Raw genomic sequence first — 27137 nt, forward strand, 5'->3', positions numbered from 1 at the left:
CTTTGATATCTCTTTCTCTTTCTGCCCCTCGACTTTCCTTTGTTGGCTTTGACTTGTGAGTTTGTGTTGTTGTTTGACGCCGTTCCTGGGCGTACGGTGTACGGGGAGAGGGTGGGATCGCCTGTTTGGTGTCAACTTTTTGCCTCCCTCTCCACGTACTCTTACCGTTGTCTCCGCTCAGTGGCCAACCTTGCTGCTGTGATGAGCTACTCCGCTGTTGGTGGCAGCCCTCACGGTTCTTCTGATGCTACTTCTTCTCTTTTTTTTTCCCCTCTTCTACTGGTTCTCCGCTTTCTTCGGTGTTTCCCCGCTCTTGCGGCCTTCAGAGTTGGGGTGGCGTTTATCAGCGCTTTCTTTATGTGTGTGTGTGTGTGTGTGTGGAGTCGCTTGGTCGCTCATGTCTTCTCATCTCGGTCTCCGTCTTCCTCGCGTTGTTCTCTGCCTCCCTTGGTTTTTTCTTCCCTTTTAGCTTTGCGCCTTTGTTTCTTCTCTATGTGTAAATGCAGAAGTCACCGTGCGCAGCAGCACCGCCGCGTGTCAAACGAAAAGCGAGAGCAACTCTAAAAAAAGAAGATAATATACATATGGCCGAGGGATGCTTCGAAGGGAAAGCAAAAAGGTGTGAAGATGCGGCGACAAGGATGAGATGGGTGCCGTGGTTGCCGAAAACGGCGATGTGGATTCTTTTGGCAGCGCGTGTTCTTTTGACTCGTATCTCAAGTGATGCGCACGGGCACTGTTTTTGTCGTAGTTGTTGTTGTAAACTTTGAGAAACCGGTGTGAGACGACGTTGTACGCACGCCTATTCGCAAAAGCACGCACACGTACGCTTCTCCTCCTTCATCACAAGGTCAACGGAGCAGGCGTACGTTGCAGTTATGTGTCACGTGTGTTGTCTCGGTGCCTCGCGCCCCTCAACGCTGTGTTCTCCGGGTCTACTATACACAGTTTTCTGTGCTCTCTCTCTCTCTCTTTACACCTTCGCCCTTTCTGCACTGAAACCGCGGTCAGTCGCGCAACGTCTCCATTCGTGTGCAGCGGAACACGCACAGAAAACTGAGCAAGAAGGGAAAGAAGGCTGCTGCGCTTGCTTTGGTTCCACCTGTGCCTCTTTCAAGCTTACGCACACACATACACACAGAGAGAGTGATCCCCAACTACGACAGCCGCAATGTCCGCGACGGTGACGAGTCCCGCCTTCAAGGTAAGGGCGGACACACCCAGCCTGCCGCGTGGCATGGACCCCGCCTATTACGCGCTGAGCCTCCTGCGCCGCCGTCGGTTGGAGGACTGCATAAAAGTGGGCACCCGTCATCTAACGCTGCCCCCAGCAGCAGCACCAGCAGGCAGTCCCACGTCCCCCCTGCGCGGCAGCAAGGCGATGGATGAGAGCATCTGGTTTATTCAAACGAAAGCGATGGTGCAGCAAAGCTGGTACGACGACGCCGGCATCGAAGACGACGGCGTGGACGACGTGCTGATGGAAGGGGAGCAGGCCGTCGTCAGCACCGCCCATCGCCCCAACACGTCGCTGCGTAGTGCACGGCAGGGCACCGGCGCGGCGGGCGTCGGCAGCCGCGCTGGAAGACTTGGCTCGGCGGCGGGGGCGGGTCGACCGGTGAGCAGCCGCTACGGCTACGCACGGCCCGGCACGTTGCAAAGCCGGCCGGGTTCGGCGCGGGCGGGGCCCGGCGGGACCGCCGTCCGCCCCGTCACGGGCCGTTTTATCCGCCTCGGCACGGCGTCGTTACAGTCTGTGCCGGGGGGTCCACACATCAACGTGCAGGCCCTCCCGCTGGAGCGCTACGCACGCGAGAAGCCGATGGTGGCGAAGCTTCTGTGCGACTACCTGCTCTACGTGGAGCACAAACCCAAGTTGGCGCTGGAGCTGTGCACCGCCGCGCTGAAGGCCGCCAAGCCAGTTCCTGTGCAGGTGCCTAGCTCGCCGTTGAAAGGGACAGGCGGCGCCGCCGCTCCCGGTCTGCCGCCGAAGCTGCCGATGGGTCCTGGGGGGATGGGACTTCCGCCGGTGTTGCCCATGGGTCCCGGTCCGGTCCCCATGCCACCGCGCTCCCCTGTCGGTGCGGCGGCTGTGGCTGCGGGGACACCGCCGCCGGCGGCCCCCAATGCCCCCTCCACGGTGCAGGAGCAAGTCGGCATCACCAACGCCAATGACTGGTGGTGGAAGGCGCGTCTGGCGAAGGCGAACTACCAGCTCGGGCTTCTGCGGGAGGCGGAGAAGTACTTGAAGGCGGCACTTTTTGACCCGCCCAGTGATGCCGCGGGATGGAGTTTCATGAACCAGGGCGGTGGTCGCAACAGCAGCAGCCAAACCGGCGCGACATCGACGGCCTTCCAGCGTGGCCGAACCTTCGCCAACTACAACACGAGTGTCGTGATGGAGCTCGGTAAGGTGTACCTGAAGATGGACCAGCCGCTGACCGCGTTGGAGCTGTACGAGGCCGCGCTGCAGTCAAACCCAGTCGATCACCACGTCGTGCTGTGCTGCGCACGCCTGCGGGATGAACTGCACGAGCCCGGCACCGCCTACGACTTGTACAACCACGTCCTGCACCTCAACAGCAGCAACATCGAGGCCATCGCCTGCATCGGCGCCCACCTCTTCTACGAGAAGAACCAACCAGAACTCGCCTTACGATACTACCGGCGCCTGCTGCAGATGGGTGTGCACACGGCGGAGGTCTGGACGAACATGGGGCTCTGCGCCTTCTACACATTCCAGGCGGAGGTGAGTCTGAGCTGTCTCTCGCGGGCCCTGACGCTGTGCAAGGACGACACGCAGCGCGCCGATGTGTGGTACAACATCGGTCACGTGGGGATCGGCATGGGGAACATGAACTTTGCAGAGCGGGCGTTTCGCCTCGCCGTCGGGGCGGACGCCACCCACGCGGAGGCGCTGAACAACCTGGCTGTTTTAGCGTTCCAGAAAAAGAAGGAGAAGACGGGACGGCGGCTGCTGGACACGGCGGTGATGGCGGCGCCACAGCTGACCGAAGCGCTGTACAACACAGCGGTGCTGTCTTTTGAGGCGGGGCAGCTGGAGGTGGCGCAGCAGATGGTGATGCGGGTGCTGGAGGTCGACCCAGACCACCCGGAGGCGGTCGTCCTGCGCCGCAAGCTGCGCGAGACCTTCTTGGCCCTGTAGGGGAAAACACGCACGTAACGCTGCCTCTTCCATTTATTCTCACTTTTTCCTTTCTTTCTTTCAGTGCATTGATGTGTAAAAAAAATGGCGGCGTCAACGGCGTGTTGACGGCCGAGTTTCTTTTGCTGTTTGACTCTTCCTTTACCAGATGTGTGTGACTCGGTGAATTGCGGAAGTCATATATGAAAAGATGGCCGTGTGCTTTTCCTTCCGCATCGAGCGACATCGCAACGTGTCATCTGTGTGTACCGTTGGTGTATTACGCTTCAAAAAGGAAGGAAGAAAAGCCTTCGATTGATGGAAGAGGGTGTGATGAGCGGGCGAATTCGGTGTTTCGCTCACCTTGTTTGTGATTGTTGCGATTGTCGCTGCACTGCTGCGCAAGAATGCGGGGTAGAACACAGTGGGGGGGGGGGAAGGAAGGAGGCGAGAACTAGAAATTGCAGCTGCTGCGTTTGCGCGTTTACTTGACGTTTTCTTCTTCTTTTTAAAGCCTTCTCTGCTGTTGGGACGACAGGATCGGTGCAGCAGCCCCCACGACATCTCCCGCTATCACTTCTTACTCCACTGTCTATCGATCTCGTTACCTTTGTTCCTGCCCGATCTTCGGCGCAGCCATCACAAGCAGTCCACACAGGGTTACGCAGGAAGGAAGCAGGCAAGCCGATTCGGCCCTTCAAACGTCACTGCTGCTGCTGTTGGTATTGTGTGTGTGTGTTGTTTTTCTATTACACGGTTCTCGCTTCACCCACCACACTTACCGCGGAATCGTTGTATCATCACTACATCTCTTTTTGTTTTCTTCTTTCTCTCCCTCCGACCATATAGAGATCACCATTCCCCTGTGCTAATCTTTTGGTTGTTATTGTCAATTAGAATAGTAGATATGCGCAGTTGTCGCCGTTAGAGTGTCTTTTTAAAACCGAAGTAAGCACAGTCCAGCAGCGCAGTAGATCAGCGCACATTACCTATCTTGTGTGATTTCGTTGATTTTGTAAAAGGTGAAAAGAGAGAGCCGAAAGAAAGAAGGTATGAGCACTTCTTCGCGAGATGAGCATCGGCCTCCCTTGGCCTCCTCAACTGCCGGCGGCATCACCAGCACACCCCACACCCCCACCATCCGCAACGCGCACAAGCAATCGCCGTCGTCCTCTACGCACGCCCTCCTTCATCGCACCCCGCCATCACCATCGGCTGCACTGCCCTCCGCCGCCAACGTTCGCGCAGCGCTCTGGACTTTTCGAAACGCTTCGGCAGCCTCCTCGGCGGTGGGCAGCGAAGGAGTGCTTTCTACGCCCATTCCACGCGTGGAGGGCACCACGCCGGAGGCGGCGCCAACTCCTGTGTCGTCCCCTTCTCACGCCAGTGCTGCTGCCGCGGCCGCAGCGAGCAGCGATGATATTTTGCGCGGCATCTACAATGAGAAACTACACGCCAGCGTCCGTAGCATCATCACGACGCTCAGCAACGAGCTGCCGGAGGACCACATTTTCTTGCAGCTCCTCGCCGACCCCAGTACCCAGCAGTACTGCAAGGTGCGCCTCGCGGAAGTGGTGGAGGGCTTCCTGTACTCGACGCAGGCGGAGCAGTACCACGAGCTGGCGACGGAACTCGCACGCCGGGAGCAGGACTGCGAGACGCAGCGACGGCGCATCGAAGAGCTGGAGGCGGCCCTCGCACTTGCCGTCCATGAAGCTGAACAGCTGCAGCAACAGCAGCAACGACGTTTGAGTGAGGTACACGAGAGCAGCTCTCACGCTTCTCGTTCACCGCCGACTCCTCCGTCGCATATCCCTTTACCAGATGCCGCGGCAGAGTCGTCGTCTGCACCTCCCGTTATGCGGCAGTCTAACCCCATGGAGGACGAAGAAGCCCGACGAGAGCTTCTTCGCGTGTTGGAGCAAGCCACACACGACCAAGAACTCAGTCGCTGTCGACTGGCGCTGCAGGCGGTGGCGAAGGTCGTCGCGGTCGGTTCGGCGGAGCCAAAATACGAGGATAAGTACTTCTACGAAGGCGAGCTGATGGGCGAGCTGTACACGTGTGTCCAATCGCTTCTGCAGTACGTGGACGGGGCCTTGGACAGCCAAGAGCGGCTGCGGTGGGAGGTGCAGGAGCAGCACCCGTGGATGTTGCGCCACCGTGGCGCCGAGGAAGGCTCCTCCGCGCTCTCATCAACAGCAGTAGGTAGAGCAGCTGTGGGTGTTGGTGGAGGTGGCGGCAACGGAAGTTTTGCGGCGTCCGACTACTCCACTCCCCATCGTCCACGCATGTCGATCGGTGGCACTGGCCAGGACACCAACGGCAGCGTGTTCAACAGCGCCGTGAGCTCGCACCTGCCGTCGTCGTCGTCCGCCGCTGCCGCCCATGCGCAGGGACCTTCTCACGGTGTCGCAGCAATTCAGAAGCGGCGCGAGGAGCTGCAGCGACTTAGCCGACAGCTTCGCCAGGATCAGCTCACGTCACGGAACGTGCTGGAGCAGCTCGCACACGGCGAGGCGCAGCACCGGCGCGAGGCGGCGCAGTTTCAGCGGGCGTTGGAGGCGGCACGTCACGACGCCACCGCCGCGGCCACCACGGCGGCGGAGGCGCAGCACGCAAAAGCAGACGAAGAGCGGCGGCGCGCGGAGAGCGTTGCCGCTGCCGCCGCGGAGCGCACGGAGTTGCGGGACAAGCTGGCCGATGTGCAGGCGCAGCTGGCGGCGACGGCCTTCGATGTGCAGGCGGCCCGCCGTGAAGGACAGACGTTGGCGGCACGCGTAAAAGAGACAGAGAAGAGGGAGGCGGACGTGCTGGACGAACTCGCCACTGTCAAGACGTCACTGCGTGAGAAGGGAGCGTTACTGCGGGAGCAACAAGCTGAGTGCACCGCCTGCCACGCAGAACTGACGGGGTTGAAGGCTCTTCATCAAGCCGACGTCGACGCCTTGCAGGACGCCGCACGGGAGCTGTTGTGCCTGAGAGTGGAGAAGACCATGACGGGCCTGAGCGCGCTTTACCACGAAGCGAAGGCAACGAAGGCGGAACTGCTGGAGCGAGAGGGGTACCGCCAGCTGTGTGGGAGCTACAGCACCGCGGCGGCAGCGCAGCACGAAGCCGCCCGGCACGCGCAGGTACAGCTGCAGGTGGCGGAGACCGCGCATCTGGAGAAGGCCATGACGCATCAAAGCGTAGCGGACGCCCTCGGGGTGCTGCTGCGGTCTATGTGGGCCGATGACGCGACGGAGGCGGCCTTGGGCGACGCCTCCGCCGACTACGACGGCGTCTCCAGCGACGACCATCGAGACCCACCGTCGGCCACACCCGAAAGCTCGCACAAGGAAGGCGCGACGGCTGGCGCCGCTGTCAGCCGCGCCCAGCGCTACCGCCTCCCCTCCACCCTTCCCGGCCTCTGCTCTGCGCTGGACCACGCCTACGCGAACGTGCGGGCACGCCACCACGCGCGGCAAAAGACCATCGAGTCGCTGCGCACCACGCTGATCGGTAAGGATATTGAACTTCGCAGCGCCCAGGCGAACGAGACCCAGCTGCGCGACCTGCTGAAGGCGGAGCGGGCGAAAGAGGAGCAGTGGAGAAGCGAGATGGCTCAACTCAACGACAACAATCCGATGCGTGATCTCCTCGCTCGTCAAGACGCACTGTTGAACGCCGTCAGCGAGGAGCGTAACGCGCTGCGGCGGCAGTGGAATAGTCTCAGTGGGGAGTACATTGCGTTGGAGCAGCGCAACGGCGTGTTGCACGCGCGGTGTGCGGAGAAGGAGCACGAGAACGCGCGACTGAGCGGCATGCTGCTGCGGGGTGAGACCTCAAACAACGCCACGCCACAACCGGCCGCACCAGCAGCCGCAGCACAAACGCGCACTCAGCCCACGCAAGACAAGCACAACACCACTCCAGGGAGCCACCCCTCCTTCTCCGCTGCTTCGTCCTCGACCGGTGGGTCGGATGCCTTGAGGAAAGGCGGCAAAGACAGCTGAAAGAGACGGCGTGGCCGCGGAGCAGTCTGTTCCTTTTTGCTCTCTCGCTCTTCGCTGGAAAGGAGTGTGCTTCGGCATTCCTCTCGCCTTGTCTCTTGCGGGGGCTTTTTTATTATTGCTTTTCGTCTTTTTTTTTTTTTGGGGGGGGGTTGCAAGCTCCCTCTTCGCGTGCAGCAGTTGGCGGTGCTGTTAGCGACGTACAAATGCCTCCTACGGGGACTCATCAGAGCTGCGCACGACGGTCGCTATATCGAGAGGAAAGCCTGCCATCTCTCTCTCTCCCTCTGCCCCTCTTTCTAGTAGCCTTTGCAGCTGCGACCGACGGCAGGTCCCACTACACCAGCATTTTCTTCGTCCAAAAAAAGGGGGGTCACTTCCTTTATACGGCGCACGCGTTCGTCTTCTCACCTACGCTCCATCTCCCTCCCCCCCCCCCTCCTCTTTCTCTATTTCTTACCCCTTGTCGTAAATGCGTGGTGCGTCCATAGTCCAGCCATTCGCGTCTCTCATTGCTTGCTCCCTCTTAACCTCCTTCTGGGTACCTGCAAATACGCGTGTTATCGTTTGCAACGCAGTCCATTGTTTTCTCTTCTTTTTTTTCTCCTGGGTGTCGTTGCGGTGCTCGCTGCGTTGTCGCCTCGTATGGTGCTTCTGGCTTGCTCTCTCTCTTCGTATTTTATGCTTCTTTTTTTTAGCTAGATCTGCTTGTCAGCCTTGATCATGTCCTCCTACTGGTGGCCGCTGGGTCGTACCGTCACGCCGCCAGCGGCACCGCCACCGACAGCGGGACCCGCCACCCACGACCCTACCCTCACCGCCACCCCCGCTGCGTCGTCGTCGTCGACCCATGCGGCCACGTCCGTTGCGGACATGCGCCACCTCGCCCAGACCGCCTTCCACACAAGTCTGGAAAACCTGCTTGTCGAGGCCACCAAGCACCGCAGTCTCGTCCTCCTGCGCGATGCGGTGCAGGACACGCGGCAGCACCACTACGACCCTTTGAGTCTCTTCAACACCTTGTGCATCGCCTGCTCGTTGCTGGCGGAGCGGTGTGGGCCGGGAGGGGCGACGCGCAGCCTCAGCAACGCGGGCAGCGCCGCCCACGCAGCCGTCGGCGGCGCCATCGAGGAGGCCCGCAAAGTCCTCCACAGCAGCGGAGAAAACGCGCGGCTCGCCGCCTCAGCGCCTGGCCTGCCACTGGCGGGGTCGTTTGGATCAACCGGCGACGCCCCGCAGCATCCCCCGCTGCCCAGCTCCTCGCAAGCCCTCCACTACCGACACCACGGGGCAGCGCGAAACTTACTGCAGCAGTCTATCGGTGATGTGGGCAAGCTCATCGCACTGGGGCTGTTGCCCGTGACGCTCCCAGTTGGGCAGCGGGTGGCGGACCTCGTGCGCGAACTGGCGTTTCTGCCCTCCGCAGTCACCGCAACGACGCACACACCCTCCCCTCGCAGCACGGCGAGCCCGGGCGCCACATCGAATAGACCTCCCACGACACAGTCTCTCACACGCACGCCACCACCACCACCACCACTACCACACGAGCGAGACCGGTCAGGTGCGTCAGAGACAGCGATGAACACCGTACCGGTGACTTCGGTCCACCTCGTCCACGACGATCCGATCCTCGTGCGTCTCCTGCAGCTGACCGCCTCTGCCGCCTCCGCCTGCCAACTCGGTAGCCCAGCTCTGCCGGAGCTCTACGGCGTTCTCCTCCTCTTCTACAGCGGGGTGGCGCCGCTGTCGATGCTGGAGGCGACGTGTGAGGCGACACTGACGCATCACATCCACACTGTGCTGGCTGAGCTGCGCGACAACCGTGGGTCGGGTAGCGAGGTGGCGACGAGCATGAACCATAGCAACAGCACCGGCGGGCCAACCGCCGCTTCGGGGGCGGCTGTAATCGCAAAGGCGTTACGCGGTGGAGACGCCAACGCCGCTTCCTCCGCTGCCTCGCCCTCAGCGGCGGGGACGACCGCTGCCTCGCCCTTCACGGCGCAACTGCACGGCGTTGCCTTCGTGAAGGACATCTGTCGGCTTATGGTCGGTGCCCGAACGCGCTGGCTGCATCTCTCGCTGCAGCGCAGCAGTGCACAAAGGAGCGGGGAAGGCGCCGCCGCCTCTTTCCGGCACGCACCGGCGGTGCGTAAAGCGAACTCTGCATCGTCGTCCATGGCGGCTGTCACGGCGAGCGTCGTCGCCGCGGCGGCCGATTTGGAGCGTCAGCAGCAGCAATACTGCTCTTTGCACGGGACGCCGCTGACGACGGCCATCGCGTCCGGCAACGGCGAGGCTTTCACTGAGTCGTTGAGCGACCTAAACATCGCATTGGGCGGTCGCAGCGGCGGCGGTGGTGGGGCGTTGGACTCCCCGGCCTCGTTGGCTCTCTCTGCCTCGGTGGCGGCCGCGACTGCCGAGACGGCGCGCCAGGCATCCGTGATGGAGTACGTGCCGGAGCGTCTGCGTGTTTTTCTCATGCAGGCCGTCGCGCTCTTTTTTAAGGAGCAATCCAGAGCGACTTCTTCGACGCAGCCGCCCGCCCTCTCCTCCACCGGTGCAGCCGCGCAGGCCGTTGAGGGTGGCCAGCACGCACCCCTCAGCGACAGCCCGCTGTACGTACAGTGCTTAAACGACTGCCTCTTCTCGGTGGCGCTGTGGGGTATGTACGAGATGGACATCACCGTGCCCATGCAGCCGCCGCCGCCGCTTTTTGTCGAGGTGATGCAGCAGCAGTACACCGCCTCGCGCCCCAGCGTTGTCTGCTCGCTGGAGCTCTTCACCTGCACCCAGCAGCTCGCCCTCGTTACGGTGAGCGCCAACCTGGCCAGCATGACAAACTCCGCGCAGATTCTCATGGAAGCGCACGAGCGCCTGCTGCAGCGGCTTTATCGCAAGCGGAAGCTGCGCGGGTCGTCGCCGTCTCCGGTGCTCGGCGGTGGTGCCATCCGCAACGACAACGTCAAAGATGGAAGTTGTGTCGAGGCGCGTGACGCGTACGCGGAGCGGCTGTCGCAAGCCGCCATTGCAGTACTGACGCTGTGGCGCAAGACGCTCACGGGCTCGTCGCTGCTGTGGGCGCTGCAGCAGCTGCGCTCGGCTCGCCTTGGTGCTGATGCGGCCGTCGTGGCAGCATCATCAGATGCCCAAGACAGGTCGTCGCCGAACATGAGGATGGGCATGCCTTCTTTTTCCTCTACAAGTGTTAGTGGTTGTGGCGGAGCCGCGGCTTCTTTTTTTAACGAGCGCCACCGACAGTCGTCGTCGGTCGACTCCAGCACGGGTGACTACGCCAGCGACGGCGACGTGGACAGTGTGGGGCGCGGGAAGAGGAGGGCCGCCGAGGGACATCGGCCGCCGCGTGGAGGGTCTGCAGAGGAGGACGTGGAAGAGGAGGAGGAGGAGATGCTGTCTAGTGCGGACGGGGAAGGCGAGCAGGAGGACAGCGACCACGACAGCGCCGACCCATCCAATCCACCCCGGCATTCCGTCTCGACTTCACCCGCGGCGCGAGGGGTCCGCTTTCTGCACCGCCCACAGCCCCTCACACTCCAACGCACGGCGGCCGTGGACGCGTACAGCGATGCGGAGAACAGCCAGGACGACGCAGGCGGGGTTGGGTCGCCGCGGCTGGAGATGGCACCGCTGGCGCGGCTGGTGATATCGGTGGCGAAGTTGATCATGGCCTACATGCAGGCAGCACCACGGGCATCGTCTCCGTCGCTGGGCAGAGTGCCGAATAGCACCGGCAGCGACGAAGCAGTAGCGGTAGAAACAGCAGGTAGCACGGCGACTCTGTCTTCCGTGACTCCTCCCGCGCACGCCGCTCACGGTCTGCCAGGTGACGACATAGCACCTGATGTGCGGGTCAGCGACGATACGGGAGCGGGGGCGAAGGAAAGCAACGCCGCGGTGCCCAAGAAGAGACGCGCTCCCCGCATTCCTGTTCTTCCGTTCTGTCTCGGTGCATCTCCACCCACAGTCTATCAGTGTCTCACGGAGGCCATCAGCTTCTTGACCGTCTTTGGTCAGTACTTCTGTCAGTTGGCGGAGAGGCAATCCGATGTGGTCGGGGAGGAGGCGCTGAAGCGGGAGCAGGTGGCGCGGCGCTGCTCCTCGTGGCTGCTTGACGTGCACCCCTACCTTCTGCGTTGTGGTGCCCTCTGCCTTCGGTGCCTGCGCTACGAGGAAGATGTGCTGCCAGTGGCGCTGAAGGGCATCGGGTACTGGGTACAGGTGAGCTGTGCCCTACAGCTGACGGAGCAGCGGGACGCCTACCTGGCGTTGCTCGTGCAGGCTCTACAACTGCCGGACCCCGTAGTGGGTCACCTCATCGCCCTCTCTCCACCGTCCTCCCTCACGTCTAACTCGAGTGCTGGTGTTGCTGCTGGGACGACGACGACAGCGACGGCGTTATCGCCCAACGTTGCCACGGTGGTGCTGGAGGCCCTCCTCGCCTTACACGACCGCTGCGCCGCGCGGGAGCGCATCGTACCCGGCTCCGTCGCCGCAGCCGCCCTGAGCATCGGCGGCTTCCGCGATCCCAGCCCAGCCGGTCACGGCCACCGTCGAGGCGGCGCCGCCGCCGCTGCGAGTATGGCCAGCTGGGGTGTTGGCTGGCTGCGGCGTCGCCGGCATGCCTCGGGAGGTAGTGGCAGGACCACTGGCGTAGCGCACTCACGGACGGTGTCGCCATCGCAGTCGAAGGTGCAAAGCGGGTCTCACACGTCAGCTGCAGCGGCGGCAGGAGGTACTCGCAGTGAGGGGCAGGAACATCGTCCAACCTCTTCAGCCCAGCCCCCGCCCCTCAGCTGGCGCTCCCCCGCGGTGCAGCACGTGGTGGTGCTGGGCGTGTGTCGGCTGCAGCACAAAATCCTCGTCATGAAGACTCTCCACGTCATCGCGAATGCGCTCGGGGCGGAGCTGGACGGCGGTTTGGCCCTGCTGTCCCGCGGCACGGCGCTGACGGAACCGCTGTTGCACATGCTGAAGCGGCTTCTCACCTGGATTGAGGAGACCTCGGTGGAGCGGGAGCAGCAGGAACAGCTGCTGAGCGACGCCTTGCACCTGCGCGACGCCCTGCGCTCCCTCTGTGTGAACAACACCTGCCGTCTCTCGTACGCGCAGCTAAATGTGTTCTTTGCGGGCTTGGTGAACGGCACGGTCGCGCTCAGCCCGTCAGCGCCCGAGGCGAAGAAGGCGGTGGGCATCGCGCCGAGTCGCCACAGCTCGTCTGCTGAGGTGGACAACGAGGAAGCAGATGTGGGCAGCGACGTGGGTTTTCCGCAGGACGAGCTGCGCAACACGTCCGAGTCGGCGTCTCCTTGCACAATCGCCTACGCAGGCCTCCCGCGCCACGACCCGCAAGGCTGCGCGGATCAGTGGGTTCTGACGTCTGAGTGTTTGTGTCTGTCCTTGCTGGCGATGCTGCCCTTCACTGAACAGCGCAGCGGGGAGATGAACACGGCAGCAGCGGTGCCTGCTAGGCCGAACGAGATGAACACGAGCAGCCGCAGCAACAATAACAGCGGCGTGTCGCCGGAGGGCGCACTTGGTGCGCAGGCCGTGCAGCAACAGCAGCGGCAGCGTTCCGGTGCCCTCATGCGGGCCCTGCGTCTGTGGCAGCTGGAGACGGACATGTGCCGCTACGTGATGGACCCCCAGCGTGTAACGCACTGGGGCATCACCCTCGTAACCAGCGCTGCGGCGCACCGACGTGTGCTGCTGCTCACCTGCACCGGACAAACCCGCCCAACGCAACAAGTACTGGACAGCCTCGCCGGTACCGTGCCGTTCCCCGCGCTGTCGGAGGACGAGACACGGGTAATGGAGGTCACACTGACGACCGTCGTGGACCACGTGGCGGCCGTGGCGGCTCAGCTGTGTCGCTCTGCAGCGCGCCGTCGCAGCGCGGTGGAGCGTGACGAAGCCGCGGCCGCCGTCATGAGTGGCAACAGCGCAACGTCCTTTGCGCGTGAGGGTCCGATGGGTGGTCGATATCCCGGCGGTGCAGTAGGACCTGGAAGCAGCGGCGGCGTGAACATCAACAGCGCTGTAGCTTTGTCGTATCAGGCGGTGCAGAGTTCAGCGCTGGTGCTGACGGCGGGCCCCTTCGCTGGTGCACCGCTCATTCAAGTCACCAACACACTATTTGCCACGCCCGCTGGAGCACCGTCGTCCACCGCCGCTGCTGCTGGGAAGGATGCCCAGTCGTTGCGGAACAACACCAGCAGCGGCAGTGGAAGTCGTACGCCGCTGCCCTCTTCGTTGTTGCCCTTCGTCCAAGCGGACGCCTCGCTGAGCACGGCGGCCATCGTGTACAGCCTGCAGCGCGCGGTGCAGACCTTTGCGATGCGGAACACGTACGCCGCAGCGCATCACCACCGCGACGTCGGCTCTCCCCTAACAGGGATGGTGAATACCACCGTCAGCAGCCGTGTGAGCCAGAGTGGTGGTGGTGTGGTGGTTTCCTTGGATCCACTGGAGCAGCTGCTGGCCAGTCCATTTGCGCTGTTGGACGACGTGTACCAGCAGTGGTCGCAGCCACAGCGCGTCTTCACGGCACTGAAAGAAGGGAGTGGTAATCAAACTGTTCGACTGAGAGAAGACAGCACAGCGCAAGGAGCCGCCTCCACCACCAAAGGAGCATCAGCAGAAGCAACAGCAGCGGGAGCGTTCTCTTTGCTGCAGCAGCCCGGTGACGCGCAGCGCAGCATCGACAACAGCCCCCCGACCTCTCCGGTGAAGGAAGCCGTCCGCACCGTGCCGGAGACGGCTGCCGCAGCCGCAGTCGTGGCCGAGGCGGTGCCGCCGCTGCTGACGAGCGCGGCGACGGCCGTGCTGACGGCTGCAGTGAAGGTGGTGCAGACGTACGGCGAGGACATCGACGGGGCCGCGTGGGAGCCAATTCTGTCCCTCCTACAGCGCACGGCCGCTGCCTTTCCCACGCTCACTGGACAGGGCACAACCGAGGCGCGTACGAGCAGTGGTGGAAGTGGCGTGAGAGGAGGCGCAAAGCCCGAAGGCACGAGCAGCGCGCAGGCCGTCGAGTCGCTCAACACGGCCTTCCGCGCCCTCGAGAGCATCCAGCACAATCACATCCCTCGGCTGAAGGTGGAGGGGCTGCATCGGCTTGTTGTGTGCATTGGCGCCTTCACGGTGCACCGCGTCGACGGCGGAGTGCCGGGCGAGCGCAAGCTGCACATCAACCTGAGCGCCGTGCAGCTGCTGTGGTCTACGGCGGACTACCTTGCCGCCTTCAGTGGAGAGAATGGAAGCGGTGGTGGTCATATGGAAAGGCAGAACGACGCGTCCGCTATCATTGGCGCTGGTTTTGGTTACGGTGGTGAGGGTGCCGCCGACAACTTCGAACTAATGCATGATAGCGGTGATGGAGGTGGTACTTTCAGCACTGGACACGTTGCAGCGGGTGCCGCCCACACACCAACTTCTCAGCAAGACCGTCTCTGGTGTTCGCTGCTGTGGCAGCTGCGCAACGGCTGCCTCGATGACCGGCAGGAGATCCGGCAGTCCGCCATGCAAACCCTCTTCGCCCTCGTTCAGAACTACGGCTGGCGCTTTTCATGGACGTGCTGGCGGTGTGTGCTGCACGACGTGCTGCTGCCGTTGATTGAGGTAGTGGCCGCCGCTACGGTGCTCTGCGCGACGCCGGCGTCTGCAGACGGGCCTGCGGTAATCAACATGGCGAGCGGACCCACCTCGACACCGGTCACCTCCACCGCAGCAGCAGCATCCACGACGACCGCCATTACGCAAGACGCCGTTGTCCAACTTCTGCTGAAGGCCTTCACGGAGCAGCCGGCGCAGCTGGAGGAGGTCCGTGTGACGCTCTACGACGCGGGCAGTCGCCTCTTCGTCACCCATTACGCCAACATGCAAGCCGCGCTGCGGAGCTCTCTCCCTTCCTCTGCTGGAGTCGGGAATGACGAAGCAGACCACCTTGCATATGCCACCGCCCCTGCAGGCGTGTCCACCACTTTTCAAGCCGGCAACACCGGCGACACCGGCGAAGCCACGCGGGTGCTGGAGGCGTTTCTGCGGCTGTGCGGGGATGTGTGTGTGGTGGTGCGCGGCACCTCCGGCGAGCCGTCCGCGATGGCCGCCGTCCACGCCCTGCACGGACTTCTTGTGGAGCTGCCCGGCGACGGACTCTACCCGCTCGGAGTGCACTTGGCGTGGTGTGCGCTGGAGCGGCTGCTGTACCGCGGCGATGAGCCGGGCGACCGCGTCGGAAGGCCGCCGCCCCAGCACCATCACACGCCAGCCGAGGCCCCGTCGTCCTCCTCCTCTTCTTTCCCGTCTCCTTCGCCGTTCGCACACACGGAGACGAAGCAGTGCACCTTGGCGGTGGTGGCGGCGATTGTAGCGGCGCTGTGTGACAGCTTCCGGATGCAGCGCATGATGGCCGCACCGGTAGCCACCGCATCCGCTGCAGCTGCTGATATGAGAGAGGAAAGCGATCCTAAGTATAGTGGCAACCCGCAAGCTTTGGCCGCGACAGACCGCAGCCCCGGTGGCTACAGTGGCGGTGGTCTGGCGGATAGGGTCAGCTCCTACATCAGTGGAATGGGCAGTAAGTTCAGCAAGTCCGGCACGAACACGAGTCGAAGTGCTCGGACAAGCCCCGATGCCCAACGCAGCAGTTCCCAGGCACAGTACTTTACTCGTCTGCTCTTCGTTCTGCAAGCCGTCACCCGCTGCAACGCCGTGGTGAGCTCGTACTACTTTCCCAGCAAACCGCAGACGACGCTGCTGGAGGGCGTCATAGCTGTGTGGCCGACCTTGACGAGCCGTGAAGCACGCATGTTGTGGGGGGAGGTGTTGCTGCCGGCGTTCCCTGCCGCAGAAGATCTACAGCGCTTCGTCCTGCAAGACGTGACGACCGCGACCAAAGAGACGGCCGGCAACAACCACAACACCACGTCGCCTGATGCCCCGAGCACGTCCGTGACCACGACTATAGCAGCAGCAGCATCACGCCCTCCCCCGCTACGTGTGACCCTCAAAACGATGATGCCGCCTGGCTCACACCCGAGTTACCTCAGTGCTGTCATGGACACAATGCGCCAGTTGCTGCTGCTGCACATGGGCATCGTGCCCACCTCACCGAACGCGGCACCGGCTATCGAAGAAGCAGCAGCAGCAGCAGCGGCCACCACCACGAGCACCGCCGGTGCAGTAGAAGATCGCACGCGGCTGCTCTTTATGGCACCGAGCACGGTAGACGTGGCGGGGACGCTGTTGCTACTGCACCTCGCCTCACCGGCGGTGTTGGCCGGTCCACCGCGGGCGGGTAGTGGAGGGGTGCTCTTCACGCTACCACCGATGTTTCTGCAGGAGTGCACGGACTTGCTGCAGTTCACGCTGTGGGGCCCGGTGCTCTCGCGGGCGCCAGTCACGGAGAGGGAGCATGACGGCGTGCCCAGCAGCAGCAGCAGTAGCGGTGGTGGTGCGGGCGGGCTTGGACTGGGGCTTGGATTGGATACGCGTCGAACCGCCTCGCCGGAGGTCGACGGATCGCTACCGGCGGCTGCCCGGTGTCGGCGCGAAGGTGTTGAAGCTCTGTGTCGTGTCTTTGAGCGTTTCCTCGCCGCGACCTCGACGGTGGTCCGCTTTCTGGATGCGTCGTCGTCGCGTGTGAGCCCTCGCGTGTCGGCGGCAGCCACCCCTCTTCCCCAGTCACCACCACCACCACAGCAGCCGTCATCTTCCGTGTCTTCCTCCTCCACGGCGACGCCTGCGCCGGCTTCGAACGCGACCGTCACCATTACCACAACGACGGTTCCGCAGCACGTCACCGCCTCCCTGCAGTCGCTGGACAGTTTGGTGGACACGTTAGGCGAGGTCGTGCGCGTTGTGATGGAGCAGCACGAGGACGTGGAGGCCGCCACGGAGGCGATCACCGCCCTTTCGCTCGCGTCCACCGCAGAGGGCCTCGCGCTGGCCCGCGTGGCGAAGCGCAGTTTGGCGCTGCTGCAGCGATGGGCGGATGCCGTCGTCGGCGCAGCGTCCCCTGCCAGCGCACGGCACCGCAGCGACAGCGTCGACAGCGCTTCGTTTCCGGCGAGTCATCGCGCAGCGGACGGTGCTGCGTTGCCGGTCGGGCACCCTCTCGAGGGCCTGGCATCGCGCAGTCAGCTGCAAGACGTGGCGCGCGCATCGATGGAGACACGAAACAGAGCCATCATGAAGCAGTACGGTGAGAACCCCGACGACGCTAGCGTGAGTGCGCTGCTCATCGACACGTTACGCGACATGCTGCGTGTGGCACAGAAGGATGTGGGAACGGCGGAGGATGACCGCCACGAAGCGTACTCGCTGGAGCAGTGGGACGGTGTGATGCCGGAGCTGCTGCAGCTGGTGGCGTGCTGCAGCAAAGAGCCGACGAGGAGTGCAGGTGCCATGACGAGGGAGAAGGAGGTGCGGGAGACGCTTTCCAGCATTCTTGCCGTACTGCACGAGCGACGCCGGCAGCGCGGTCGCTCCCCATGCACAACAGCTAGACGCAGCAGCAACAACATCAACAGTAGTAGTAGTCAGGTCACCTCGCATGCGTCGATGGTGCCACAGCAGCAGCTGAAGCGCACAACCGCCACCAAATCGGAAGAAGCAATGTCGATCATCTAACTTTTGTAGCTGCGTGGGATCGCCCGTCCTGTAAAGTACCTCAGTGTGCGTGGGTTTGTTCTGTTCTCCTTCTCCGAGCAGCTCTTGAGTCGGTGCTGGAGCTGAAAGGTAGTCATACGCGAAAGAGGTGCAGTGACTGCTGTTCTGTACGTGTGTGTGCGAGTATGGGTGCGTCTCGAGCCGGATGATGCGGGCGAGGGTTTCTGCACCTCCCCCCACAACACACCTCTTCACTCCCTCACATTACATCTTCTCTTTTACACACATGGACTGTGGGCTGTGTCATTGCATCAGGTGTCTTTCCAGACTGTCATCTTTCCTCTTCATTTACCAAAAAAAAAATTAAATGATCTAACAATCGAACCGTAGCACCCACAACGATCATCAGAGCGGCGTACACGACGCGGGTACTTCGTCGTATGTTTCTCCGCTCTTATCGCCAACGGTCTCAGGGCAAACAAGGAAAAGAAACGCCTGCTTTTTGACTCATATCCCCATCCAGAGTCGCCATCGGCCGGGTCTGCTCCGCGTTTTCCTCTTCGCCTCATCCGGCAACGTCACCCATCCTTCCGCACCCCTCCACCGCTTTTCTTTTTCTCTCCTTTGCGCACTTCAACTTCTTTTCACCATTACGAACGACTCCAAACGGATCTGTGCAGTGCATCATCGAGGTCTCCTGGTCCGAAGGAGAAACGAGCAGCTTTGCGTTGATTATTATTATTTTAGAAGCGCTCTATATAGCTTTTATATTCCACTCTCACACATACATACATACATACACACACTCGCACGTACGCCCCCTCCATACCACCGCACTCCGGCGGAGTATCAGATAAACGATTTGGGAGACTCTGCAGCGCTGGTTTGGGGTGCGTACGAGCTGTGGGATACCTTCGTTTACATACGCCTGTTTATACATCCATATTACCCAAACGACCCTGGAAGGCGAGGGATTTTGGTTTGCTGGTCCAGTTTGTTTTTCCCTACCCGCTGTGTCGCACAGCGCCGTTCCGCGCGGATACTCAAAGAGAGGGAAAAGCCAGAAATTTTTCTTGTGTCGTCGTTTACTTGCTGTTATTTTCCATCGGCGAGTCGCATCAACGCCGTCTTGGATTTACCATAATTGTTTACGTCTTCTATATAGTCTTCATACCGCTTGCGTGTGTGTGTGTGCGTGTGCTTCCTTCCTTCCCTCCGACGTATCCGTCGTCCGCCGCTTCCCTTCCTTTGCATTTTCACCTCTATAAACGCGATTTTCGCTCTCTTTTCTTTTCTTTTTTAACTCGGGAGTTTCTTTGCTGTTCGCCCTTTGAAACTGCTTTTGATTGTTCTTGTTGTTGTTTTAGTAAATTCGACAACACAACCTCGCAGCCCGTGAGGGAGAGAGAGAGAGGAAGAAACGGGGAGAGGTGGGCGGAAGATTCCATACGAGTTATCCGCAGCAGACGAGCGTGAAGTCCAAGATATATATATAGAAAGAGAGGGGGAGAAAGAGACCAGGTGAATCTCCTCCTCTTCTATTGTATTGGCTCGGTGGCGTTGTCTTTTGGTTGTTTGATTGTTTTGCATAATGCCCAGCGATTTAGCGTCCCTCTCGAGGGAGGAGCTCGTGAATCGAGTGCTCGACCTGCAGGCGGAGAACAGCGCCCTCAGCCGGCAGCTGCGCAGCACCGCCTCCTCCAAGCGAGGCAGCGGGCCGTCGCCTACGGCCACCTGCATGAACGCTCACTACCACAACAGCAATAACATCAGCGGCGATGTTAGTGGCAGTGGGGGCGATGGTGCGACGAGTCCGATCGCCGGCAGCGGCTCCCACTCAGACCCCGTCAATCCTTTCCTTACAAGTCCCCACGCAAGCCGGCTCGGCGGCAGCATGTCCATCAGCTCTGACGTCCCGGCCTCACCCGCCGCGGCACGGCTCAGCGGGCGGCCCAGCATGATCGTGCCGCCGGCCCCGTCGTATGAAATATCGATGTCCGTCATGGTGATTGAGAACGGCGCCGCCCTCTCCGTCCCGCTCGCCGCGGTGCTGAACAAAACGTACGGCCGCGAGGACGTGCGGGAGGCCGACACGCCGGTTGTGTCGTCGAAGTTTCTGCGCGACATGGACTCTCTCCGCACACAGCGCTTCTCTGTTGGGGACGGTCACGGCGACGAGGTCTCGCCGAGCATGAACTTAGATGAGGAGTTTACCGAGAACTTCAGCGCGTCGCGGCCGAGCGCGGACGACGCAGGGGACCGCAGTCGGGCCAGCATACTGATTCGTGCAAGCGGTGGTGGGGGCGGTGGCGGTGGGGCCACTGGGAACGCGATGATAGCGGGGGGTGGTGGTGGCGGTGACGACGACGACGGCGAGCCGGCGCCGACAGACCCCCGCGCGGACTCCGTCAGGAATGCCGCGGCGGCCTCCTCGCTCGCCCAGCGCGCCGGCGTGACCAATCTACACCTCCGCCAGGACCTCCTCTTCGCGCGCGACATGTCGCTCGACGTCGACGCCATCATCACCCACCAAACCCTGCGCCTCTTTAATCAGCAGTTTGGGCGGGACGGGAATATGCTGTCGCCCATGTCGTCCTACGGCAACGCCATCTATCACTACATCGTGAAGACGTTCGCGGTGCGTAACGGGTGCGAACACTCGCCCGACGATGTGGAGGGCTTCGGACGCACGCTGATTAACCTGTGCAGGGAGGTGAAGCACATCCTGCAGGATGAGCCGCGACACGGCTCGTCCGTCTCGCCGTGCTACGTGTTTGGCGACCTGCACGGCAACTTTCGCGACCTCTTCTACTTCATGGACAACCTCATCAGCTTCCAGGACCTGCGGTACACCCCGCACCGCTTTGTCTTCCTGGGCGACTACGTCGACCGCGGCGAGTTTAGCGTGGAGGTGGTCGCCTATCTGTTCTCGATGAAGGTGCTTGCCCCGCAGAAGGTGCTGCTGCTGCGCGGCAACCACGAGGACACCCTCGTCAGCGGCGACGTCTCGGGTTACGGCAACACGAGCTTCCGCGCCCAGTGCCACAGCACCTTCGGCACGGGACTCGGGGAGGAGTTGTGGCACCGCGCGAGTGAGACGTTTTCGTACCTGCCTCTGTCGGCGAACATCGACGGCAAGATTTACTGCACCCACGGCGGTGTCCCGCGGTACGGCGGCGGGGTCGATGACCGTTTGGACGTGCTAAAGAGCCCCGACTTCCCGATAATGGAGTCCTTCTTCCAAGTCCCCGAGGAGGAGACGCCGCAGCACAAGATGTACCGTCAGATCGGCATGGACAGCTGCTGGGCCGACCCGGCGGAGAATGAGAGCAAGCTGGACAAGTACGGCTTCGGCGCCAACCCGCGCGGCACCGGCGTCATCCTCTTCGGCACGAAGGCCGTCGACGACTTCTTGGACCACTTCCACTTCGAGTACATCTTCCGCGCGCATCAGGAGAAATCGGACGGACTGAAGCTGAGCAAGAGCGCTCGCGTCTTCACGATTTTCAGCACCAGCGCCTATGTTGGCCATCAGAACGGTGCGGGGGTGGTCCTCGTCGCGGAGGGAAAGATTCGGCTCATCGTGAAGAACGCGGACACCTACGAGGAGGACGATTACATGGCGGAGGAGGACGATGGGTACCGCCGATGAGGGTGTCGCGCGCAACGAACCACGCACGCGTACCTCCGCTTTCTTCTTAGGTGAATAGGTGTGTGTGTGGTGGGTGCAGCTGTAGGTTCTGTACTTCCCTCTGTCGCTGCGTCTGGGAGTACGTATGGTGAGGGGTTACAGCGAGGAGAGGGGAGGGGAGGACGTTGTGCAGCTACCCGTCGTTTCGTATTTGAAGCTGTCGTCGCTGTTGTGGCAGCTGCCCGAACTCAGAGCCGCCGGGGTGGCTCACCAATGTAGAGAACACGCATGTCTGTAGTATGTTTCCTGTCTGTTGTGCTGATCGACTTGGCTGCTTCTAAAATACTGTGTTTCTTAATGATGGCGAGTACGTGTGTCTGTGTGTCTGAGTGAGAAACACACTCGTAGAGAGGGGGAGAGGAGGATGAGTGGCGGGGGGAGTGATGTAACTCAAGTCGTTGTGGTGGCGGTGGCGGTGGTGGTGGTGGTTGACTCCTGCGCTCTGGTCTTGTTCTTCCCCGTCGTGCTTTATCTCTATATTTATTTATATTGTGCTTGCATTGCAGTTTCTACGCGTTCCTCTTTGTGAGATAATAATAAAATATTTTGTTGTTGTTGATGTTGTTTTCTCTTGCTCTTTGCTTTCGCTATGTCAACGCAATAACGTGGAGGGAACAGATAACCAACAACTTGAAAAGAGAGAGTCTCTGTGTGTGTGTGTGTGTGTGTGTGTGTGAAGTCGCCTCCTTTCTCTTTTTCTCTCTTTTTTTTGAAGGAGCACTCACGAGCAGTCATCAACGCCACTCTCACAGCATTTCGCGTTGGATGCAACGCCTCTATTGTTTTTTAACATGTGGAGAGAAGCACATCTTCTTTTTTTTCTAATTGTCGAAAAGCAGGCGTCGACTACCGACAGCCTTTTACGTGCGATGACGCCAAAGAGCATCGCGTCTTGTGGCCGAGCAAAAAACCCACTTCGTTGCTGCACCTTTACTTTACGATTACTACTATTGTTCTTCCGTCTTTCTTCGCCTTCGTCTCTTACACAACGCACACAACACACGCGCACGCACATCCACACACGTGTGTCAGTCCACGGTGGCGCAGTCAACTCTTTTCGGATCCCTTTACACAGCAGAGGAATTTCGCGGGTTGTAGCCAAGCATCGACACAGCTTGTTTCCTCCGCGTGCGTGTGGGTTTCTTCTCTTCTCTTCCTTCTCCTCGCCGCATCTGTCTTGCGGAAGTACAATTCGCATTTGAACGGAGTACTTTTGACTGCTTACAGCGCAGGTCCTTTTCATTTCCCATTTTTCTTACCCTCTCCAGCTAAGCGGCCTCATCTCCATCCCGCCAACGCAAACGCTTACACAGATATATATTCCACAAAGCGATCTCTAAGCCTCTCCTCTCTTTGCCTTGTTGTTTCCTTCCTCTCTTACCTCACACCCCCACACACCCACGCTACGTATTGCGGCTTCGCCAAAGATGTTGCGTGGAGTATCGCTAGCGCCGCAGCAGCGCGTGGCGAAGGACACGCAGGAGTTGCCCACCGAGCTCGTGAACTCGATCATCGGCGTCTCCGCGCACGCGCCGCCCGACTACGGTGCCACCGGTAGCACCGGCGGTGCCTCGCTGCTCTCCACCGCGGCCCCGCAGACCGGCGCGTCCTCTGGCGGTGCCCCGTCGCTGCTGACGCGTCTTTTCCGCTCTGCTCGACGTCGCTGCGAGACGAACATGCCCAGTCAGGTGCCCGTCTTCGACGCAAACGGCAATCTCACGACGAGCCAGACCGGTGTGAACACCTTCCGCTTTCGCAGCCTCTCCCTATTTTACTTCTTCCGCGCGCAGCCGTGGACGGCCCTCATCACCTACTCCGTTCTCCTCTACCTCGCCATTGTCCTGCTCATCTCGGCTGCCTATTACGTGTGGGGAGTGTACTGCGGAGCCGGCCTGAACGTGGTGGTGTCCATTTACTTTACCGTGGTGAGTCTCGCCGCGAACGGCGGGTACCTGGGCGAGGACGAGGGCACCATGACGGACTCCACGCACATGTGCTACCGCGGTCGCACCATGATCGTGATGGTCTGCTCCTACGTGAATATCGTCTTTGTCGGCCTCGTCGCGGCGCTGGTGGTTGGCAAGGCCGAGTACACCGGTAAGCTGGGCCACCGCGTCGTCTTCAGCGACTTCTGCACCCTCTCTAGCATCCCTGGCCGGGTAGGACAGTACCGTCTTACCTTTCGCATGGCGAACGTGGACAACAACATCCCTCTCGCGCACGGGAAGCTGCGCGTGTTCTGTGTGACGTCGGAGCCGCTGCAGGAGTACCGCCGTCGGCAGAAGCAGCTGTACCTGTTAAAGAACTCCGCCCCGACCAAGGCGATGTCCACGACACCGAGCAGCTTACGCGGATCGCCGCAGCCGCAGGCGTTGACGGAGGCCGTGCTGGAAGATCGTTCCGCTGCACTCCAGAGGCACCAACATAAGCGTCATCACCACAGCAGCAACACGCCAGCGCCAGCAGCAGCAGCAGCAGCAGCTGCACGGCCGTTGAGCACGCGACGCAACATACAGGCGGCGCTCGCCCCACTGCGCTCTTCGAGCGCGTTAGCGACGGACCAGCAGGAGACCCGCCCGCCGCCGCCGCGTAGGCGCTGTGGTCGTGGCCGCTCAGTACCTCCTGCCGATGCCGCGAGCGGCCCTGAAGCCGTCGACGACGAGAAGAAGAAAGAGGTGAAAGAGGCGGGAGACGACGTGCAGCGCAGTGCGGGAACCAGCTCCGGTGGGTCGTCGGCGTCCTCCTCGCGCACGTCTTCCCGGAGCCGGTCGTCCTCCGCGTCTGCCTCGCGCTCGTCCTCGACGTCTTCTCACGCCTCCGCGGTGCAGGAGCCGACGACCGCGAAGTTGGATAGCCGAGCAGCTGCTCGTGGGGCGGCGGCGGCGGTCGCATCCGACGTCACGAACTCCTCCGTGACGAGTAAGCAGAACAGTGCCCTCTACGCGGCCTCGCCCCTCACCGCCGCGGCGGGCTCCTTCTCCGGGCCGGGCTTTCACAAGCAGGCGGTCGCCGCAGCGGCGGCAGTGTTGCAGGTGCCGGACGAGGACAGCGGCAACGGTGACCGTGGAATGGAACGGGTGCACCTGCGTGTGCAGGAGATGCGCTGGACCTGTGCAGAGGAGAGCTACGTCGACCACGGAGACAGCGGGCAGCTCTCGCTGTGGTACCCCGTCAACATCACCCACACCATCGACGAGCGCAGTCCCCTCTACTCCTTTATGCAGCTGCCCTTCGTCGCCGCCTCGCTGAAGGAGGGTCCGTCGATGGTATTCGGTAGCGCCCGCAGCGACGACAGCAGCGTCCACCCACCGAGTCTGGGCGCCGCTGCCGCCAACAACGACAAAAGCCGTCTCGATGCCGCGCACCACCGCTTCCAGCTGGTTGCCGTGTTCGACGCGACCGAGATGGAGTCCGGCTCGACGATTACGGCGAAGCACACCTACACGACGGTGGACATCGTCGCGCACTACCGGTTCTCTGAGCGGTTGGTGCACATGCAACCCAGCAGCGGCGAGGTGATGCTCGACTTCCACTACTTCAACGCGCTGCTGCCGGCCGACCTCATCGAGCTCTCCACGACTGACTCGGACTTGTGAGGAAAGCGAAGCGTAGGTGAACAAAACGGAGGAGAGTGCGTGTGTGGGAGAGAGAGAAGCTTGCTGAGGTGAAGCTGCAAGGGAGGAAAGAAAGGAAAGCGCCGGGTGAGCAAGAAGGGTTTTGTTTGTGTGTGTGTGTGTGTGTGTGTGTGTGTGTGCCGCTGGTAGTGAAATGCACGGTGTAAGGTGCTGCTGTTGCTTTTTATTGTTATTATTCTTACAATGCTGTATCCACCGCTGTTTGTATTGCGGGTTTCCCTACCTATTCGTTTCGCATATCTCGCACACGTTACTGCAGGCCGTTTCTTTTTTGAGGGGGAGGGGTTTTCTTACATATATATAGCTGCCTCCTTCTTCGTCGGAGCTCACGAACGCTTCCGCTGCGCTCCTGCGCGTGGGTTCAAACCCTCTTAGTGAAATCGTCAATTTAGGAAGAAATCAATGTACACTGACCTTATTATCATTTAGTTGATACTTTTTTTTTTCATTCCTGCCGCTCTTGCGGTTACAACTGCTCTGTCCAACGCTTACGGTTATGCGTGACTTACCAAAACGTATAGTGGCAGTGACGGTGATGATTCGCTCGCGTTTTTTCGAGCTTTGGAAACCGGTGTTATGTTTATCCGGACAACTGTTCGTCGAGTTCGCCAAGTGCAACTCTTCTCTCGCCACGTCTCTCTCTCTCTCTCCCCTCCCCCCCCCCCCCCTCCGCCTGCCTCCGTGGGCACTCAACTTTCTTCCTCATCTCTCCCTGGAGGATCACCGCAGCACACGCCCTCCACCCAACGCAGCAAAAATAGCACAAGTCATTAATAGAAAAGGAATGGAGAAGTTTCGCCACTTTGGCGACGCCGCCACCGGCATCCACCCCTTCACCGTCGTCGTCGCCCCCACCACGCTGGGCCGCATCGGGGCCACCTGTATGTTCCCCATGCGCCTGCTCTTCAGCACCGTCTTTGTACTTCTGCTGCTCCTCACCGACACGTTACTGTGGGTGCTCTACCGCGTTTACTTGGGCATACTAGGTCAGCTTCTCCTTGCCCCGCTGCAGCGGGCGTCGATCCGGGGGCTGCTCTTCTTTATTGGGCACATCCTCCCCGATCAGCCCACCGTTATTACCCAGCTGAGCAGCAGCAACGCCAAGAAGGGTGTCGTCACGTCCCGTCAGGTGCGCGCCGGTGACGTGGTGGTGTGCAACTTGCAATCTGTGTGGGATGGTCCGGTGCTGGAGGTGATGCTGGCCCAGCCCTACCACGCCCTTTGCTTCCCCGATGCCACCGCCACGGCGGGTCCGGCGCCGGGGCTGCGTGTGTTCTGGCCAAGTCCGCTGCAGCGTTGGAAAGTGTGGGGCTTCGTTCGTCGCACCGGCACTTTGGACTTCCTAACCGCCCAGCAGACCCTCGCGAAGAAGGACGAGGCGCTGCCGCTGTACCGCGTGCAGGACGCCGCGGCAACGGCGGGGGTGCCGGTTTGGTGGTGCGGCGAGGGGACCTGCAGTAACGGCAAAGGGCTGTTACCCATGCCTGCTGCGATCTGCCGCTCATGTGCACCCACACCGACGACGGCGCAGTGCTCTGTCTACGTGGCCACGATTCAATACGACTCGCCAGCCCTGCAGAATGTTCTTGGGAGCGACGTGGAGGACGTCTTCAGCTTCCTCTTTCGCACCAGTGTGCTGCTGTACGGCAGCACCGCGCCTGCGTGGTCGAGCCCCTTCTTCCCTTCCGCAGAGGTCACCTTCGGCGCTGCCGGCCTCACACGCGCTACGGCCTACGAGGCGGAGGGCGCTCATGCAAACGCGAAGAGCTCGAGTGCCGCCACGTACTGGACGCTGAACCCATCCGCGGTGTTGGAGCTGCGACACGCGATGTGTCAGCGGGGACAGGCGCTTGTCGTGAGCGGCGGCGGCAGCGGCGGCGCAGCCGTGCGTCGTCAGCCGCTCTCTGTCGGTGTGAAGGAGAAGAAAGGCTTCGTGGAAGCCTACGTGGCCATGCTGTTGCCGAAGGACGTGAAGTGAGCGGAAGCGACTGCCTCCTTGGCTCCGCATCCGACGACGTCCCCACTTTTGTGGATGCAGCAGT

At 61.4% G+C, this 27137-nt stretch overlaps 6 protein-coding genes across 8 annotated transcripts; all 6 read left to right on the forward strand.

Annotated features, from left to right (window-relative positions):
* Nucleotides 1-1009: 1009 nt before the first annotated feature.
* Nucleotides 1010-3166, forward strand: ABB37_06913 (putative tetratricopeptide repeat protein; the record flags this gene model as incomplete). The annotated part of the gene is made up of 1 exon (XM_015805360.1): nt 1010-3166. The coding sequence occupies exon 1, from the start codon at nt 1172-1174 to the stop codon at nt 3164-3166; it is 1995 nt and encodes a 664-aa protein (XP_015655973.1). The 5' UTR covers nt 1010-1171.
* A 613-nt stretch (nt 3167-3779) lies between these two features.
* ABB37_06914 (hypothetical protein) lies at nt 3780-7143 on the forward strand (the record flags this gene model as incomplete). The annotated part of the gene is made up of 1 exon (XM_015805361.1): nt 3780-7143. The coding sequence occupies exon 1, from the start codon at nt 4198-4200 to the stop codon at nt 7141-7143; it is 2946 nt and encodes a 981-aa protein (XP_015655974.1). The 5' UTR covers nt 3780-4197.
* Nucleotides 7144-7629: 486 nt separating this feature from the next.
* ABB37_06915 (hypothetical protein) lies at nt 7630-17790 on the forward strand (the record flags this gene model as incomplete). The annotated part of the gene is made up of 1 exon (XM_015805362.1): nt 7630-17790. The coding sequence occupies exon 1, from the start codon at nt 7864-7866 to the stop codon at nt 17788-17790; it is 9927 nt and encodes a 3308-aa protein (XP_015655975.1). The 5' UTR covers nt 7630-7863.
* Nucleotides 17791-18447: 657 nt separating this feature from the next.
* ABB37_06916 (putative serine/threonine protein phosphatase) lies at nt 18448-21421 on the forward strand (the record flags this gene model as incomplete). Its single annotated transcript, XM_015805363.1, has 1 exon — nt 18448-21421. Exon 1 carries the CDS (start codon nt 19361-19363, stop codon nt 21419-21421), a length of 2061 nt encoding a protein of 686 aa, XP_015655976.1. The 5' UTR covers nt 18448-19360.
* Nucleotides 21422-22490: 1069 nt separating this feature from the next.
* ABB37_06917 (hypothetical protein) lies at nt 22491-25056 on the forward strand (the record flags this gene model as incomplete). The annotated part of the gene is made up of 1 exon (XM_015805364.1): nt 22491-25056. Exon 1 carries the CDS (start codon nt 22888-22890, stop codon nt 25054-25056), a length of 2169 nt encoding a protein of 722 aa, XP_015655977.1. The 5' UTR covers nt 22491-22887.
* A 755-nt stretch (nt 25057-25811) lies between these two features.
* ABB37_06918 (hypothetical protein) lies at nt 25812-27073 on the forward strand (the record flags this gene model as incomplete). Of its 3 annotated transcripts, none has more annotated exons than XM_015805365.1 (1): nt 25812-27073. In XM_015805365.1, exon 1 carries the CDS (start codon nt 25880-25882, stop codon nt 27071-27073), a length of 1194 nt encoding a protein of 397 aa, XP_015655978.1. In that variant the 5' UTR covers nt 25812-25879. The 3 variants fall into 3 exon arrangements, with proteins under 3 accessions (XP_015655978.1, XP_015655979.1, XP_015655980.1); XM_015805366.1 differs by having other exon boundaries at nt 25823-27073; XM_015805367.1 differs by having other exon boundaries at nt 25861-27073.
* Between the last annotated feature and the right edge of the window lie 64 nt (nt 27074-27137).

Source organism: Leptomonas pyrrhocoris (genome assembly GCF_001293395.1).
Source record: "Leptomonas pyrrhocoris isolate H10 chromosome Unknown, whole genome shotgun sequence".
Classification (NCBI taxonomy): domain Eukaryota; phylum Euglenozoa; class Kinetoplastea; order Trypanosomatida; family Trypanosomatidae; genus Leptomonas; species Leptomonas pyrrhocoris.